Genomic DNA, 20609 nt, shown 5'->3' on the forward strand with positions numbered 1-20609 from the left:
TACCAATACCTGGTTTAAAAACAACAGTTTCACTGTGCTTGATTGGCAGCAAACTTGTCTGATCTTAACCCCATAGAAAATATATGGGGTATTGTCAATAGGAAGCTGAGATACACCAGGCCCAACATTGCAGGCGAGCTGAAGGCTGCTAGCAAAGCAACCTGGGCTTCCATAACACATCAGCAGTGCCACAGACTGAGCGCCTCTATGCCACGCTGCATTGATGCAGTAATTGATGCAAAAGGAGCCCAGACCAAGTATTGAGTGCATTTACTGAACATACATTTCAGTAGGCCAACTTTTCGGATTTTAAAATCATTTTTCAAGCTGATGTTATAAAGTATTCTAATTTACTTAGATAATGACATTTGGGTTTTCATTGGCTGTAAGCCATAATAATCAGAAATAAACACTTGGAATAGATCACTCTGTTTCTAATGACTAATAATATGAGTTTCACTTTTTGTATTGAAGAACTGAAATAAATTAACTTTTTGATGATATTCTAATTTTGTGAGAAGCACCTGCATGTCCAATGTACATAGGCATAAAGCTGCCAATCAGTGCTTGGGGTGCAGTTATGCAGAGCTCATAATTATGGTGGACTACATGGCATCAGGCTTATTTGTCCCCTCGTGAATGTGATCATCTCCTGCTGAAAAATAGTGATTTATCAAAACTACAGAAACCAGCTTATTAATTGGAATCAGGGTCTCGGGCGCTACATCATGCTGCTCTCAGATTAGTTAGCAAACGCCTGGTGACATATTTGCTTTAACATCACATACTTCACAAGGTTATTGATATTAATGTGCAGCGCTTACCTGGAAATATATAGTTGCTCTATCAGCACTTATCACTTACCTCCCGTGAAACATGAATTGTTTGGATTAGACTCTGGCATGTTTTGTATGCATGTAAACAGAGTTACCAAACGTGGATCGTCACCCACTATGTATATCTTTTTCCTCAGGATTGTATGACCCATAGCAAACACATAATCCCTATACCAAACCTTAAAAAGAAAAAATGATTGTTTAGTAATAGTTATACACTCCCGAAAATGTATTGTTAAATTAGTCAAACTGCTTCAACTACATTGTTTAGTTTTCACTATATTATGATATCATTGGAATATTACAGTCATTTATATTTCTGCCAATCACACTTGCTCTTCTCAAAGGTCTAGTAAAATTTCACAACAGTTTTTATTTTTTCACTGTGACTTCACATGGATATAGCATGACATTTTGTCATCTCCATTGTGGAAACACATACACCCCCGTAGAGATCTACTGACCTACTTTAAATAAAGTCACCACAGGGTTTCTGTCAATGCAATAGGGGAACATGTCTTGGGGTACACCAGAGGAATGGACTTGCAACCTTATTACAGCATCAACTATTAATTACAGCAAGGACAAACGAAACGCAGCTCTTGTGCTCTTCTTATTACCATAAAACACTCTTCTGTTCTCACCACAGTCAGAATTCCCGAATGTGCCTGAGAAGCCCATGAAATTCAGCGCAAGTGCTGGGTAATCTGAAGATGTGGCAAGGCTTGTTTAGGTTACATGGAGGGCAGAGAAGTGAGTATAATGTGTTTATTTTATTTTATTTTTTCAATTTCAAGGCCTTCTCTGCTTTACAAAAATGGCAGCCATTTTGGCAAATTTAGATTTTTGTAATGATTGAGTAGAATCCAATTCCATTCAAATTTATTCACTCATCTTTACCCTACACTAAGGTAAAAGTATATCATATCGTGGAAAGGTGTTAAGGAGATTGTCCGCTACATTCTGTAACTCCCTCATCAATTTAAACCTTGTAAAGAAGTATTTTTGTAAATACCTCTTATTGCCATCTGTGCCTGTGAGCAGCGCTATCGCTGACTGCTCACTCAGCATCATGTAACCCCGGCTGATGACACGTCAAGTTCCAGAATCACTTGTATCACCCAGCGAGACCGAGCCGCATGCACCCCTAATGATTGACTGGGCTGTGGGTGAAGTTTCACCGCATGTCACAGCCCAGTACCCAGCGCATGCTTTCAGCTAATGAACGCAGAGGAGAGATGAAGAGTGCACACTGGATACTAGGCTGTGACATGCGGTGGAACTGTGCCCAAAGCCCAGACAAACAGAAGGTGTGCGTGCAACTGGGTCACACCCAGAGGAATGCAGGAGATCCGGAACTTGATGTGACATCAGTGGATGTCAGCGGCGGCTGCAGATGGGGTCACGTGATGCAGAGTGAGTGTTCAACAACAGTGCTGCTCACAGGTAGAGATGGAAGCAAGAGGTATTTACAAAAATACTTCTTTACAAGGTTTAAATTGGTGGCGGCATTATAAAATGTAGTAGACAACCTCTTGAAAGGAGTTATCTTAAAGTCAATACCTCCACATATCCCGTTTTAGAGCATAGCCAGGGCTGTAGTTGCCACTAGGCACTTGAGGGCATGTGCGTAGGGTGCCAGGATGTGGGGGGGCGGCACCTGAGCAAGGTTTTTTTTTTAGAGTCCAGAATTGGCCTGCCCACCTAACCTCAGTCTTCTGGGCTGCAGCGGGGGTCTCGGATCCCCGGGACCCGGAGCTTTCTGAGAGCTGCACACGGCCATCTTACATTGACAGCTGCGCAGCTCCGACACCCTCCACCGTCCCTGGACTTCTGGTCAGGTGTCGGCGCATATGCGATGACATCATCACGTACAAGCCGAAATGTATGAGTACACTGAAGAGGAGCTATGCCTGCTGGGGATAGCTTATGAGGTAAGTATGAAAAATGTTTTCTTTTCTTTCTAAAATGAATTAAATGGATGAGGTGGGGATCTGCACATGATGGAAGGAGGGTCTGCACATGATGAAAGGAGGGGGTCTGCACATGATGAAAGGGGGGTTCTGCACATGATGAAAGGGGGGTTCTGCACATGATGAAAGGGGGTGTTCTGCACATGATGAAATGGGGATCTGCATATGATGAAAGGGGGAATCTGCACATGATGAAAGGGGGATCTGCACATAATGAAAGGTGGGTCTGCACATGATGAAAGGGGGGATCTGCACATGATGAAAGGGGGATCTGCACATGATGAAAGGGGGATCTGCAAATGCTGAAAGGGGGAATCTGCACATGATGAAAGGGGGGGCCTGCACATGATGAAAAGGGATATGCACATTATGAAAGAGGGGATCTGCAAATGATGGAGGGCGCTGCAAATGATGGATGGGGGCTTCAAATGATGATGGAGGGGGCCTGCAAATGATCGAGGGGGGCTGTAATTTGCAAATGATGGAGTGGGGGCTGCAAATGATGGAGGGGCTGCAAATGATGATGTGAGGGAGGGGAAGGGACTGCAAATGAACAGAAGGGGACTGCACATGATGAATTGAAGGGGAAGGGGGACTGCAAATGATGATGTGAGGGGGAAGGGAGACTGCAAATGATGAAGTGAGGGGGAAGGGGACTGAAAATGATGAAGTGAGGGGGAGGAGGACAGCAAATGATGATGCGAGGGGGACTGTAAATGATGACGTGAGGGACAGCAATTGAATTGAAGGTGGGGACGGGGAGAGCAAATGAGGACCTAGGGGAGAGCAAATAATGATGAATGTTAAGGGTGGTGGGAGTAAATGATGTATTGAATGTGGGGGAGCAGTTGATAATGATTAGAGGATAGGGGGTGGTAGAGAGAGAAGACATGACAATGAATTGGGGCAGAAGGGGCATGTAAATATAATGAATCAGGGGAGCCGGAGGCACATAGTTGGGGGTGTTGAGGATGCAGTGACTGGTAATGAAACGGGGGAAAGGGTACAAGGGCTAATTAATGTATATGTTTATTAAATGAGGAAAATGGCTATTTATTGTTGGTGGGGGCGCAGTGGTGGATTAATAATAACTAATTATATTTTAATGGTGGGTGCATGTCTGTATTCAGATGTGTAGTGTAGAAGAAAGGGAAAAGTGAGGAATGTGCTCTGGACGCAGGGCTCTAGATAACTGTGTTATTTTATGCAGAGATGAGTCCTGGCTGCAAGAAATGATGGCAGCCTGCGCTGCATGAAAAAGAACTGCAAAGATGAAGGACTTCAGCTAGGGACACTGGTGAGTCAGTGTGTTACCTGAACACTGACACTATACACTCTTGTAGTGAAACCTCCACCAGGGGGAGCTGGTGAGGGAAGAGAGGTTAAACACTAAGTGTAGTAACACAGAGCTCAGGCACAGGTGTCACAGGTAATGAGAGAAGTCAGACAAGCCAAGGTCACAGAGATATCAACACTGTACACAGGGGCAGTCAGGAAATCAGAGCCTACCGGGAGCGTGGTAACCAAAATGTGAGACGTAAGGCAAAGTCGGGGTACAAGCCAAAGTCAGAACCAGGAGGGGAGCGTGGTGTCAGAGACGGAAAACAAGAGGCGAAGTCCAGAGATCAGATCGAGTCATACACGGGTACAGGCAGTCAGAGACAGAAGGATCACCAAAATCAGAATACAGGTCAGGGGCTCAAGCTGGGAAGCATGAACTATCACTAACACCGGTTAGCAGGCTGTGAGGGACTGAAATAGCCCAACTAGCTCAAGAACGAGGCTGAGGAGATTAACCCCTGCATGACCAGTCCCAAGAGAGGAAAGATTAAAATAAACTCTGGACTGGACCATGACAATTCTATTACCTGTTCACTGTACACTATATACAGAGCTCCTGTATATAATGTCACTGATCACTGTAATACCTATACACTGACACTATATACAGAGCTTCTGTGTATAATGTCACCAGTGATCACTGTATTATCTGTACACTGACACTATATACAGATCTACTGTGTATAATGTCACCAGTGATCACTGTATTATCTGTACACTGAATTATATACAGAGCTGTGTATAATGGCATTAGTGTTGTGTTTTTTTTATTAATGATCGGTATTGTAGTATTCGGTCACTATGTGGTGGTAGTATGTCATCTGGTTATGGTGTGGCGGTATTTCTCCCTGTATGTGTTATTATCTGGTCACTATGTGATGGTATCATGTGATCTGGTCACGGTATGGAGGTATTTGTTCCTTGTATGTGGTATATTCCATCACTATGTGGTGGTAATATGTCGTCGTTGCTCTATATTATTGTTAATTTTGATTATTTATTTTCACCACGTTTTTGAAGATAAGCAAGGTTAAAAAGAAAGTTTACAATTGCACTAGTTCTTGTTGTATATTAATATTATAGTTATTTACTGTTAATTGCTATTGCTATTTGGACAACCTCTTCTCATTCCCAAGGTTTGCTCCCATTAAAAGGAAAATGCCTATGCTGACCCCTTGTGTAGGCTGCCGGATCTGCTGCGAATGGCAAAAATCGCTGATGTAAAAGTAGCCTGTCACTGCCAACAATGTCTGCATTAGTCATACTCACCAATGGGGGAGGCAGCACTAAAAGTACCTAGAGCAGCATAAACTCTAAATAGGGCTCTGAGCATAGCTCACCATTTCTGAGATCAAAAGGAAAGCTATTCTGACTGACTCAAGCCATCTAATACCAGATTTTTCTAAAGGTTATGTCTGAAGAGATAGTTCATTTAATGTTAAGGTAAATAATAAAATAACATAAAAACTCAGACACAGAACACATTACCTGGCCATATATGAAAAATATTCCACTTTCTTTTATTAACATTTTAGTTTGGCTTTCTTCAATAGCAGTTCCCAGCTTAAAACTAAGAATCCAAGGTATTAAAGTATTGTCACCTAAAATGTAATGAAAAAACACCATGTGATGTATGTGCTTCATTTACTAAGGTTTAGGGCAGTGCTCTGTGTATTTTTTTCACATTGAAATGTATCTTCCTACCTGTCCAAGATAGACCACTCAACACATTATTAAATGAGATAATGTAATAAATATAATTTCAATATCAATGAAAATATAAACACCAGTTAATGTCCATTGACTAAAGCTCTTTTGTCACTTTTTAAAGAGAAATTACACAACTTAACCCCTTTATTCTCTCCCCCCCAAGCCTTTTTCACCTTTATGATCAGGCCAAATTTTACAATTCTGTTAAATAGTTAATAAATAGCATTTCCCACATGTCTACTTTACACCAGCACAATTTTGGAAAATTATTTTTTGTTCGGAAGTTGTAAAGGTTAACAGTTGACCAGCAAGTTCTCATTTTTACAAAAAAATTTACTAAAAATGTTTAGGAACTTCACATTTGAAGTGACTTTAAGGGCCCCATATGATAAAAAATACCCAAAAAGTGACAACATCCTAAAAACTGCACCAGCAATGTGCTCAAAACAACATTCTAGAAGGTGCTTCACAGGAATTAATGGAAAGTGGAAGGAAAAAACATTTACCGTATATACTCGAGTATAAGCCGAGATTTTCAGCCCAAATTTTTGGTCTGAAAGTGCCCCTCTCGGCTTATACTCGAGTCATGATCGGCGGTGGGGTCGGCGGGTGAGGGGGAGAGAGGACTGTTGCATACTCACCTAGTCCTGGCGCTCCTGGCACTCCCCCTGCCCGTCCCACGGTCTCCGGTGCCGCAGCTCTTCCCCTGTTCAGCGGTCACGTGGGACCGCTCATTAAAGTTATGAATATGGACTCCACTCCCATAGGGGCAGAGCCGCATATTCATTCCTCTAATCAGCGGTAACGGTGACCGCTGACAGAGGAAGAGGCTGCGGCACCCGGAGACCATCTGTCCGGGATAAGGAGCCAGGGACGCCCGGAGCAGGTGAGTATTACATAGTTACCTGTCCCCGTTCCACACGCTGGACGCGGCTCCGTCTTCCCGTCCTCTTGCTCTGACTGTTCAGGTCAGAGGGCGCGATGACGTACTAGTGTGCGAGCCGCCCTCTGCCTGAACAGTCAGTGCGGAGAGACGCCGAGACGGGACGCTGAGGAGCTGCAAGCAAGAGAGGTATGTCATTTTTTTTTTTTATTGCAGCAGCAGCATTATAGATGGGGCACAACTTTCTATGGCACATCTATGGGGCAATAATGAACGGTGCAGAGCATTGTATATGGGGCACAGCTTTCTATGGCAGATCTATGGGGCAACAATGAACGGTGCAGAGCATTGTATATGGGGCACAGCTTTCTATGGCACATCTATGGGGCAACAATGAACGGTGCAGAGCATTGCATATGTGGCACTGCTTTCTATGGCACATCTATGGGGCAATAATGAACGGTGCAGAGCATTGTATATGGGGCACAGCTTTCTATGGCACATCTATAGGGCAATAATGAACGGTGCAGGGCATTGTATATGGGGCACAGCTTTCTTTGGCACATCTATGGGGCAATAATGAATGGTGCAGAGCATTGTATATGGGGCACAGCTTTCTATGGCACATCTATGGGGCAATAATGAATGGTGCAGAGCATTGTATATGGGGCACAGCTTTCTATGGCACATCTATGGGGCAACAATGAACGGTGCAGAGCATTATATATGGCACAGCTTTATATGGAGCATCTATGGGGCCATAATGAACGGTGCAGAGCATTATATATGGCACAGCTTTATATGGAGCATCTATGGGGCCATAGTGAATGGTGCAGAGCATTATATGTGGCACAGCTTTATATGGAGCATCTATGGGGCAACAATGAATGGTGCTGAGCATTATATATGGCACAGCTTTATGTGGAGCATCTATGGGGCCATACTGAACGGTGCAGAGCATTATATATGGCACAGCTTTATGTGGAGCATCTATGGGGCCATAATGAACGGTGCAGAGCATTATATATGGCACAGCTTTATGTGGAGCATCTATGGGGCCATAATGAACGGTGCAGAGCATTATATGTGGCACAGCTTTATATGGAGCATCTATGGGGCCATAATGAACGGTATGGAGCATCTATTTTTATTTTTGAAATTCACCGGTAGCTGCTGCATTTTCCACTCTAGGCTTATACTCGAGTCAATAAGTTTTCCCAGTTTTTTGTGGCAAAATTAGGGGGTCGGCTTATACTCGGGTTGGCTTATACTCGAGTATGTACGGTAACTTTTTTTTTCACAAAAAAAATAATTTAGGCCTAAATTTGTTTATTTTCACATGGGTAACAGGAGAAAATGGACCCCACAATTTGTTCTGAAATTTCTCCTGAGCACACAGATACCCCATATGTGAGGGAAAGCTACTGTTTGGACGCACAGCAGTGTTCGGAAGGAAAGGAGCACCATTTGACTTTTTGAGCTCAAAATTGGCTGGAATCATTAGCAGATGCCATCTTGCATTTGTAGAACCCCAGATCGTAACAGTGGAAACCTCCCACAAGTGAACTCATAAACTAGACCCCTCAAGGAATGTATCTAGATGTGTGATGAGCACCTTGAACCCCCAGGCACTTCAAAGAAGTTTATAATATTGAGCTGTGAAAATAAAAAAATCACATTTTGTCCGTAAAAATGTTCTTTTTATCTACAGATGTAGTGATGATTTTGACTCCATTGGTGTTTTCCAGAAACAAGTAGCAGTGGATGTTGCTAAGTGAAAATTGCAAATTGCTATTGTAGTGCCCAGTACGTTGCAGTGACCAGTATGCTGAAGTTCCCAGTTGTTGTGACATGAATGCTAAATGTGGATTAGGCACACTGTGGGGCTCAAAATGGAGGGGGGGCATTTGGATTTTTGAGCACAGAATTTTCTGAATTTCTTTTGGGGGTTGCAAATTGTCTCTTCAGAGAGGAAGAGGACTAGAACTCTAGTGCCACCTATTGGAAGTAGCAATACTAACAGTCAATGTCGACCCTTTAACGAGCCTTGTCACATAACTTAGGATAAAAGCCAAACCAGAATCTCAATTTGCACACACTGTTTCAGGGTACTGCCCTCGTCAGTGCAGAGTGGAGATCTGATTTTGGGGGTTGAAAAGCCATTTTGCTTTTCCAGAGCCTTTGTACTATTAGTAATGTGCAAGACCCCAATGTTTCTCATAACAGATGATGGATCTCAGTAGGGACTTTTTTTGTGGATTGATTTGAAGCTTTTGTTTGGAACATTTTACATAACATTTAGATCACATTTATGCTGTGCTCTACGCTGAGCACTTACTTTTGGGTTTCCATCTTAAATCTGCAAGAGATCTATTCACGATAATGAGGCAGCAGAGTAAGGCTGTGTGCACACGTTCAGGATTTTTCATGGTTTTTCGCTATAAAAGCGCAATAAAACCGCAAAAGAAATGCATACATTAAGCATCCTATTATTAGAATGCAATCCACAATTTTTGTGCACATGTTGCGTTTTTTCCAAGGGGAAATCGCATTTCGAAAAAAAACACAGCATGTTCATTCTTTGTGCGGAATCGCGGTGATTCTGCACACATAGGAATGCATTGATCCGCTTACTTTCCACATGGGGCTATGCCCACTATGCGGGAAGTAAGTGGATCATGCGCGTTTGGTACCCAGGGTGGAGGAGAGGAGACTCTCATCCAGGCCCTGGGAACCATATAATTGTTAAAAAAAAAGAATTAAAATAAAAATTGTGATATTCTCACCTTCCGGTGTCCCCGGCAGTCTTTCCGCTCCTCACGATGCTCCCATTCCCAATAATGCCTTGTGGCAATGACCTGTGATGACGTAGCGGTCTCGCGAGACCACTACGACATCTGGGGTCATTGCCGCGAGGCATTACTGGGAACGGGAGCATCGCGAGGAGCTGGAAGCCTGGGGGGGGGACGCCGGAAGGTAAGAATATCACGATTTTTTATTTTTTTTTTTATTTTTAGCATTATATCTTTCTACTATTGATGCTGCATAAGCAGCATCAATAGTAAAAAGTTGGTCACACTTGTCAAACACTATGTTTGACAATTGTGCCAACCTGTCAATCAGTTTTCGCTAATTATGCTTGCAAAACGCTAGTGTTTAGCGGGAATATGCATGCCAATTCCGCATGCGATATACCCGCTGCAGGAGTTGTGGAATTGCCGTGGAAATTTCCACGGCAATTCTGCAATGTGTGCACTTAGCCTAACTCTGGACTCCGTCTGGCCTCTGTTCAGTGTTATCCGTCTTTTCAGAAGTTCACAAAACTATGGCGGGACGTACTTTTATGCAAGCCTAAAAAGATGGACACCACCGGATCACCGGCCATACGGCGTCCACAGTGACTCAATCTGCCTCATCATAAGGAATCTTCTGTCAGGGGTTCCGCCTGAATCACATATTTTACAGATTTACATGGAAACCCCAATGTAAGCATTCAGCGCAGATCGCAGAATAAATGTGAGCCGAACCTTACTGCGATATTTGGAAGGCAGAATGAAAAAATCAACAGCAGGTCAAGAATTGGTTTATTTATTTTTTATGCTGTTCTTCGTGTAATATAAGTGATTCAATGATTTTATTCTTTGACTGGCGGTTGAGAAAGGGACGGATTGTGGAAATATTTTTGAGTTGGAGGTGGCAGGAGGTGACGAGGGTTTTACCGTGTGGTTTGAAGGACAAAGCAGAGTCAAAGGTTACCCTGAGCCAGCAGACTTCAGGTATAGGGGAAAGCGTGATGTAATTTATTATGATAGATAGAGGTAGAAAAGATAGGTGAGATGGTGGAAAGATGATGAGCTCAGTTTTGTCTATGTTGAGCTTTTGCAAGTGAGAGAAGTAGGAGGATATGGCGGATAGATACTCTGGGATTCTGGACAGCACAGAGGTGACATCTGGGCCAGAAAGGTTGTGTCTTCAGTCCAAAGGTATAGATGGAGAAGAATAGGGGTCCCAAGACAGAGCCTTAAGAGACTTTGACAGAGAGAGGATGGGATGAAAAGGTAGTGGGGGAGATGCTAAATGTGTGGTTTGAGAGATATGAGGAGATTATGGAGAGGTCAAGGTCTTCCAAACCGAGGGAAGAAAGGATCTGTAGTAGGAGGGTATGGTCGACTGTGTCGAAGGCAGAAGACTAGAGATGAGTGAGAACTAAAATGCTTGGGTGCTCATTGCTCAAACCTAGCAATTCTTAATACTCACATGCTCATTTCAAGTAACGAGTATAATGGGAGTCAATGGGAAACCTGAGCTTTTTTCTGGATGGGAAATGTGCTGAATGGAAGGAGAACAGCATGGGGAAGGCCTTTGGAAGCATCGCTTCTGAGAACAATGGTGTCAAACTTGTACTCCACTTTAAGGGGTGACAATAAAACATTCCAAACCAATGAGAATTGGCATGTTACAGGAAAAAATGTTAAGAAACACTTGTTCCTGTAAAATGACTTGTATATAAGGAAATGTAAAAAGGATTTTAAAAAATATAATTTAAGTAAACCTAAATTGATTTTTTTTTTATTAAAAAATAGGAAATTTCAGTTTAATTTATGAAGGAAGCAAGAACTGCCAAAAATTAGGGACTCAGATACACTGGTATTAGACATAAAAGAGGGCCTCATACACATTCCATCCAAATTGTTATGTATTGGTACTCCTAGACTCAGGCTATGCTCTTTTGTGGGTTATATACCAAGGAAATGTACTCCAGTCCACGGAAGAGACTATGGGTGAGCAATATAATACCGATAAGGGTATGTGCACACGCTGAGTAACATTTCTGCACAATTTCTGCATCCCTTGGCAGGAAAAACACAGCGGCAAAAAGTGCATTTTTGATTGATTTGAGTGAAGTCTATGCTGAAAAACGAAGGGCAAAATGTACAGAGAATTGACATGCTGCAGATTATTTTCTGCACCAAAAACTGCAAGTCAAAACTACTTAATGTGTACAAGACACTTTAAGTTTCTCATTCACTTTGCTCATATCGGGCTTTGCTTCAAGTTTTGTCACAAATCCGCTCAGAAAAAGGCAACAAAATCTTCCCAAGAGTATGCAAAAGTCTAAGGATGAGCAATATGTTATACCGATCAATTTTTTAACAAGTTTTTTGAGACTTATATACCACTGAAATCTTACCAAGAAGATGTAATATCCTATGAAGGAGCAATATAATACCTATACATTTTTTAACAAGTTTTCTGAGGGTTATATACCAACATGTACTCCAGACCATGGAATAGTCTATGGGTGAGCAATATAATAAATATAAAATTTTGAAATCATTTTTTTAATTCTTCTATGGAAGAGCAATATATTAAACAATGAATTTTTTAACAAGTTATTTGAGGGTTATATACCAAGGAAATCTATCCAAGAACATGTAATACTGTATGGATGGGCAATATAATATTGATACACTTTTTAAAACATTTTTAGAGGCTTAGATAGCAACAAAATGTACCCAAGCAGACATAATACCCCATGGGTGAGCAATTTAATACCGATAAATTTGTAAACAAGTTTTTTGAATCTTATATACCAAGTAAATGTACCCAAGAACATGAAATACTGTATGACTGAGAAATATAACCCAGCAAAATGTGTACATTTTTTTAAAAAGTGTTATAAATCACAAAAATGTACCCCAGAACATGGAATAGCATATGGATAAGAAATGTAAGCAAAAAAGCTAAAGTTTTAAACGCTTTTTTGTATTGTTATATACCACCAAAAATGGGATAGAAATTACATAATACTCTATGGATAAGTAATTAATTCCAAAAATATTTTTCTACACTTTGAGTTTTACATACCATCATAAAGATGAGTCATTGAATGCAATAAAAAAAAGTTGAACGTAATTATTTTGAAAGTGTACTATATGTACTTATACACTCATAAAGACTTTGTAGAAAGTGCAAAACCAGACAAAAATTATGAGGAGATTCATCCATAGACCCCTGAAAGGCAACAACTATCAGGCCTCATTCCAATATATTAAAAGTGTAGTTGATGTACTCCTACACTCATAAAAGGCTTTGCACAAAATACAAAGCAAGGAAAAAATTATAAGCAGGGTAATACAGTAATTCTCTTTAGGTGTCCGCTTCTTTTCCTTCTTCTTGAGACTGGGGGGCCTCCTCCACCTACTTACTGGAGCACAATTTACAGGTGCCAGGGCTGTAAGTGACCCAGCTTCAGGTAGTGCCAGAGCCCCCGACATATGGAAATGGGCAACAGCCCCCTGTGTAACTTGCACCATCAGCTGCTCACGCATAAGAGGTGGGGAACCCCAAGGACAGTACGATCTGGGGTGGTAGTAGCCTTGTATTGAGCTGCCTTAAGGAGCCTCTTCCAGGCCCAATCATTCCTCAAGTAGGGTTCATTATGCTAACTTCCTTCTGGGATCACACCCACTGCAGACCAGCGATGATGTCCCTCCATTTTGAGGACCGTGACCCTAGTTCCATCCATGAGCTCTTGCAGCCTCCGAGGCAGTGTTCCATCTCTACTGCCTGACTGTTGAATGAGTTGTGATGACGGGTCACAAATTCTACAATGGACTCACTTCTCTGCTGACAGTCGTAAGTAACTAACATCCCATGGGATGCCAACTCTGGGAACCTTACAGCTAATGTGCTTGATAACATTTGTCCAGACCTGGTTCTGGCTCACCTTCTTGTCTTTTCCAATCAGCCTAGGCCCTACAGTCCGCTCACCAATTCTTTAATCCTGGCTCTCACGTCCGCTGTCCACAAGAACCACAGCGGTAAAGGATGTGGCCTGGGTTCGGGCCTGGTCCAGGATATTGGGCAGATCAGGAGCACAGGATCCTGCCACCTATGCTTTTGTGCCAGCTTCCTCTGGCACCAATATTCTTCCTCTCACTCTCAGGTTTCTCACATGCTTCTGCCATCTTTGTCGCCCACTAAGCAGGTTACAATGTATAGATGACTAGTTGAATACAGTAAAAAATGTTAACACTTTTTTGTTGTGTTATGAATTGCAGAAATGTACCACAGACCATGTTATACTGTATGGCTGAGAAATGTAACCCTACAAAACATTTTAATGTTTTTATCAGTTTTATAGATCACAGGAAATGTACATAAGGCCACAGAATAGTGTATGGATGAGAACTGTAATCCTGCCAATTATTTTAATGCTTTTTTGAAGAATTAGATAATATCACAGAAATTTAATCTAGACCACAGAATAGTATATCATAAGAAATGTAATCCAGCTAATATTTTTAACTTTTTTTTGTACTGTTAGATAATATCACAGAAATTTACCGCAGACTACGGAATAGTGTAAGGGTGAGAAATGTAATGCAGCTAATTTTTTTATGATTTTTTGGAGTGATAGATATCATAGAAATGTACCACAGAACACACAAAACTGTATAGCTGAGAAATTTAATTTTTTTTATGCTTTTTTTAATGTTTTTTAAATCACAGGAAATGTTCATCAGACCACGCAATACTGTATGGGTGCCAAATTTAACCCTGAAAATGTTTTAAATGCTTTTTTAGAGTGTTAAATATAAACAAAATTCATCCAGAACACAGAATAGTATAAAGGTAAGAAGTTTAACCCAGGGAAATGTTTTAATGATTTTTTGGAGTGTTATATAACACAAATCACATAATACTTGATGGATCAAAGTACATTCCATTTTTTAAATAAAAACAAATGGATCCGCGCTAAAGTGATAAACAAATAATCAAGGATATAGATGATATTATATAATATAGTCCCTAAAAAATACTAGGCTGTGTACCTATCCAATGTATAGATGAAAAACGAGACCACAAGGGTGTGGATGTAAGGCCCCCCAACAACACACACAAACCGCTATAGGGCAACCTAGATGCGATACAGAATTGGACCTGAAACAAAGCTGGAAATGTGCCCAGAAAATCTGTACCGATGACACTGCAGACTCACCGTGATGTAGTGGCAACTCAGTGTAGAGTGAAGGATGCGGTCCGGATTGGGTGGCGGGATGCGTCCGGTAGGTGTGCAGGCAGGCGAGCAGGAAAGGAAACCGCAGAGTTGCATGTACTGCGGAGGCTACGTAGAGCCAGGGACAGCTCGGGCCGGTAGCGTCCCTGGATACGAGTGCGAAAGAACAGGGGGGGAGGAGCTCGCTGGCACAGGGCTCAGCGTGTGACGTCACTGAGCTGGAGAAAGGTACGGGGAACCACAGGGACCAAACGACCAACGCGTTTCGAAGGGACAACTTCCTTCTTCATCAGGGTTACCTGTCCCTGAAAAGTGCCCCGATATATAACCTCCCGAACTGTCAATCACAATACAATACAAAACAAAGCCCGCCCGCATAGCCTGTAGCTGGGAAGATACCATGTGAGGAAAACCGGCCCCAGAGTACTAAGTATGGCCAAAAAGCAGCCATATATAAAAGAGGGGATATATATCTCTCATATGAGTACACAGAGATTACGAGATGTATGGCGAGAATCTAACTGGGTTTGATTTATTGATATAATTGTTGGAATGGATGGAACTCCTGCAGTGAACCAAACAGAAAATATAAAAATTAACTTTTAATACATGTTTAGTTAAAATTGATGGTAAAAACGGCAATAGGTAAACGCTAATAAAATCAAAATGATAATAATAAAATAAATAGATGAATAATAAATAAATACATAAAAGAAGGGCAAGTGGGATCCCTGCCTTTCGGGATAGAATTGAATAAAACAAAGGAATATCCGGGGTATTATTGAACTATCCCAAGAATAATAAAAGAGGAAAAGGGATTGGGATAGGGGAAGGGAAGTATTAAAAGGCGAATATTTCAAGTCCATGGTTAAGACCTTTGGGGGCCAGACTGTTGAGGGAGAAAATCCACTGGGATTCGGCCCTTGACATAGCTTTTATTAAGTTGCCCCCTCTTAAGTTAGGTTTCACCTTTTGGATACCCCAAAAAGCAATGCCCCTGGTGGATTTGTCATGTTTCTCACTAAAATGACGAGAAAGTGGGTGGCCCATGAACCCCTTCTGGATGTTCATAAAGTGTTCTTTAACCCGGACCATCATGGGCCTCTTAGTGCGACCCACATAAAGTTTTTTGCATGGGCACTCGATGGCATATATAACTCTGGAGGTAGAGCACGTGATGTTGTCCCTGATATAATATACGTTATTATCGTCCAAATCAGTGAAAGTGGAACGGCGTGTTTTTGGAAAGGATGCATGCCGGCACCCATAGCAAAATCCACAGGGTATGAATCCTATCTTACTGTTGGCAGTAACCTTCATTGCTGGTTGGTGCTTGCATGCCTGTTTCGTGGTAGGGGCTATAATGCTGCCCAGAGATTTAGCCTTTTTAAATATAAATCTCGGTACAGGTGGCAAAAGTTCACCTATAACCTTATCCCCTTGAAGTACAGACCAGTGTTTATGGATAATGGACCTGAATTTGGTATGCCCAGCATGGAATTGGGTGATGAATGGCAATTGACGGATTTGATCCTGGATGTTAATAGGTTGATTGGGGAGTTTTTCTCTGTACAACAGAGCATCCCTAGGTGTCTCCATAATGTTCTGTTTGGCCTGTTCCAATAGTGCATTAGGGTAACCCTTATCCAGAAATTGCTGAGTGAGAAAATCAGAATCCTTGCTGTAGTCCTCCAAGGTGGTACAATTGCGCCTGATTCTTGTGTATTGGCCTTTGGGGATATTTGCGAGCCAAACTGGAAGATGGCAGCTGGTCATCCCAATAAAACTGTTGGAGTCCACCTCTTTGCGGTAACACTTCGTAAATATCTGGTCACTCTTTATATAAATATTGAGGTCCAGGAAGTTGATGCTTGTACTGCTGATTGTGGGTGTGAACTCCAACCCAAAGGTGTTATTGTTTAAACTTGATATGAACGAATCCAGCTCGACCTTGGGGCCATTCCAGACAAAAAGCACGTCGTCAATGAAGCGACGCCAAAGAACCAGGCCAGCGCGGAGGTTGCCAGATGGAAAAATGCATGACTCCTCCCACTTGGCTACAAACAGATTGGCATATGCGGGGGCAAACCGTGTGCCCATGGCAGTGCCACAGGTTTGCAGGAAGAAGTCATCTTCATACCAAAAGTAGTTATGCTGTAAAATAAATCGAATACAGTCCTCAATGAAGGTGACCTGGGTGTTCGGGTATATATCCAGGGTTTGAAGATACTGGCCTGCAATTTGGCAACCCATATTTTGATCAATCACCGTGTACAGTGATTTAATGTCGAGGGTGCCTAGGAAGTAGTTCGACTCCCATTTGACTTTTTCCAAGATGCGAAGGACATGACCCGTGTCCTTGAGGTAGGCTGGTATGAGTTGCATGCACTTCTGTAAGTGCATGTCCACATACCGAGACAGATTCGATGTCAGACTGTTGATGCCTGAGATAATGGGCCTACCCGGAGGACGTGTCATACTTTTATGCATCTTCGGGATATGATAGAAGATAGCCAGACTAGGGTCTTTATTAAGTACAAAATTGAATTCCTTCTTGTTCAATATACCCAAGGATTGGCCTTTAAGGCACAAGGCTTTAAGTTTGTTGCTAAACCGAGATGTAGGGTCACTACTGAGTTTCTTGTAGGTAGTTGTGTCGCTGAGCAGTCGAATTGATTCCTCATGATACGAAGCTTGATCCAGGATGACGATCCATCCTCCCTTGTCCGCAGGGCGAATAATGATGTTATTATTATTCTGAATGTCTTTGATTGCTTTTTTCTCAGCAATAGTTAGATTACAAGGGGTAAATCTGGACTTGGTTCTTTTTAGTTTCCTGATGTCATTTGTAACCAGTTTGTCAAAGGTTAGGAATGCCTCCGAATGTTCGTGTATGGGATTAAATGAGGATGGGTTAGCCAATGTAGTATGAATATAGGTATCCGAGTTCGGACTGGTGTTTCCTATGGATAATTTGTCTTTTTTGAGGAAAAATTTCTTCAACGCTAAATTCCTTAAAATTTTTTTCATACTTATATATAAAGAAAATGGTTTACCCATGGAGGTGGGTGCATACTTCAACCCTTTTTGTAGAAGGGATATCTCATTATTAGTTAAAGTATGCACCCACCTCCATGGGTAAACCATTTTCTTTATATATAAGTATGAAAAAAATTTTAAGGAATTTAGCGTTGAAGAAATTTTTCCTCAAAAAAGACAAATTATCCATAGGAAACACCAGTCCGAACTCGGATACCTATATTCATACTACATTGGCTAACCCATCCTCATTTAATCCCATACACGAACATTCGGAGGCATTCCTAACCTTTGACAAACTGGTTACAAATGACATCAGGAAACTAAAAAGAACCAAGTCCAGATTTACCCCTTGTAATCTAACTATTGCTGAGAAAAAAGCAATCAAAGACATTCAGAATAATAATAACATCATTATTCGCCCTGCGGACATGGGAGGAGGGATCGTCATCCTGGATCAAGCTTCGTATCATGAGGAATCAATTCGACTGCTCAGCGACACAACTACCTACAAGAAACTCAGTAGTGACCCTACATCTCGGTTTAGCAACAAACTTAAAGCCTTGTGCCTTAAAGGCCAATCCTTGGGTATATTGAACAAGAAGGAATTCAATTTTGTACTTAATAAAGACCCTAGTCTGGCTATCTTCTATCATATCCCGAAGATGCATAAAAGTATGACACGTCCTCCGGGTAGGCCCATTATCTCAGGCATCAACAGTCTGACATCGAATCTGTCTCGGTATGTGGACATGCACTTACAGAAGTGCATGCAACTCATACCAGCCTACCTCAAGGACACGGGTCATGTCCTTCGCATCTTGGAAAAAGTCAAATGGGAGTCGAACTACTTCCTAGGCACCCTCGACATTAAATCACTGTACACGGTGATTGATCAAAATATGGGTTGCCAAATTGCAGGCCAGTATCTTCAAACCCTGGGTATATACCCGAACACCCAGGTCACCTTCATTGAGGACTGTATTCGATTTATTTTACAGCATAACTACTTTTGGTATGAAGATGACTTCTTCCTGCAAACCTGTGGCACTGCCATGGGCACACGGTTTGCCCCCGCATATGCCAATCTGTTTGTAGCCAAGTGGGAGGAGTCATGCATTTTTCCATCTGGCAACCTCCGCGCTGGCCTGGTTCTTTGGCGTCGCTTCATTGACGACGTGCTTTTTGTCTGGAATGGCCCCAAGGTCGAGCTGGATTCGTTCATATCAAGTTTAAACAATAACACCTTTGGGTTGGAGTTCACACCCACAATCAGCAATACAAGCATCAACTTCCTGGACCTCAATATTTATATAAAGAGTGACCAGATATTTACGAAGTGTTACCGCAAAGAGGTGGACTCCAACAGTTTTATTGGGATGACCAGCTGCCATCTTCCAGTTTGGCTCGCAAATATCCCCAAAGGCCAGTACACAAGAATCAGGCGCAATTGTACCACCTTGGAGGACTACAGCAAGGATTCTGATTTTCTCACTCAGCAATTTCTGGATAAGGGTTACCCTAATGCACTATTGGAACAGGCCAAACAGAACATTATGGAGACACCTAGGGATGCTCTGTTGTACAGAGAAAAACTCCCCAATCAACCTATTAACATCCAGGATCAAATCCGTCAATTGCCATTCATCACCCAATTCCATGCTGGGCATACCAAATTCAGGTCCATTATCCATAAACACTGGTCTGTACTTCAAGGGGATAAGGTTATAGGTGAACTTTTGCCACCTGTACCGAGATTTATATTTAAAAAGGCTAAATCTCTGGGCAGCATTATAGCCCCTACCACGAAACAGGCATGCAAGCACCAACCAGCAATGAAGGTTACTGCCAACAGTAAGATAGGATTCATACCCTGTGGATTTTGCTATGGGTGCCGGCATGCATCCTTTCCAAAAACACGCCGTTCCACTTTCACTGATTTGGATGATAATAACGTATATTATATCAGGGACAACATCACGTGCTCTACCTCCAGAGTTATATATGCCATCGAGTGCCCATGCAAAAAACTTTATGTGGGTCGCACTAAGAGGCCCATGATGGTCCGGGTTAAAGAACACTTTATGAACATCCAGAAGGGGTTCATGGGCCACCCACTTTCTCGTCATTTTAGTGAGAAACATGACAAATCCACCAGGGGCATTGCTTTTTGGGGTATCCAAAAGGTGAAACCTAACTTAAGAGGGGGCAACTTAATAAAAGCTATGTCAAGGGCCGAATCCCAGTGGATTTTCTCCCTCAACAGTCTGGCCCCCAAAGGTCTTAACCATGGACTTGAAATATTCGCCTTTTAATACTTCCCTTCCCCTATCCCAATCCCTTTTCCTCTTTTATTATTCTTGGGATAGTTCAATAATACCCCGGATATTCCTTTGTTTTATTCAATTCTATCCCGAAAGGCAGGGATCCCACTTGCCCTTCTTTTATGTATTTATTTATTATTCATCTATTTATTTTATTATTATCATTTTGATTTTATTAGCGTTTACCTATTGCCGTTTTTACCATCAATTTTAACTAAACATGTATTAAAAGTTAATTTTTATATTTTCTGTTTGGTTCACTGCAGGAGTTCCATCCATTCCAACAATTATATCAATAAATCAAACCCAGTTAGATTCTCGCCATACATCTCGTAATCTCTGTGTACTCATATGAGAGATATATATCCCCTCTTTTATATATGGCTGCTTTTTGGCCATACTTAGTACTCTGGGGCTGGTTTTCCTCACATGGTATCTTCCCAGCTACAGGCTATGCGGGCGGGCTTTGTTTTGTATTGT

The 20609-nt window shown here is 41.9% G+C and overlaps 1 protein-coding gene across 1 annotated transcript in view; it reads right to left on the reverse strand.

Moving 5' to 3' along the window:
* Window positions 1-20609, reverse strand: part of TNFSF13B (TNF superfamily member 13b) — a 173657-nt gene that overhangs the window by 10399 nt on the left and 142649 nt on the right. Inside the window, 2 exon segments of the mRNA XM_077297025.1 lie at window positions 865-1015; window positions 5639-5751. Of these exon segments, the coding sequence (XP_077153140.1) occupies window positions 865-1015; window positions 5639-5751 (264 nt within the window).

Source organism: Ranitomeya variabilis, chromosome 3 (genome assembly GCF_051348905.1).
Source record: "Ranitomeya variabilis isolate aRanVar5 chromosome 3, aRanVar5.hap1, whole genome shotgun sequence".
Lineage (NCBI taxonomy): Eukaryota > Metazoa > Chordata > Amphibia > Anura > Dendrobatidae > Ranitomeya > Ranitomeya variabilis.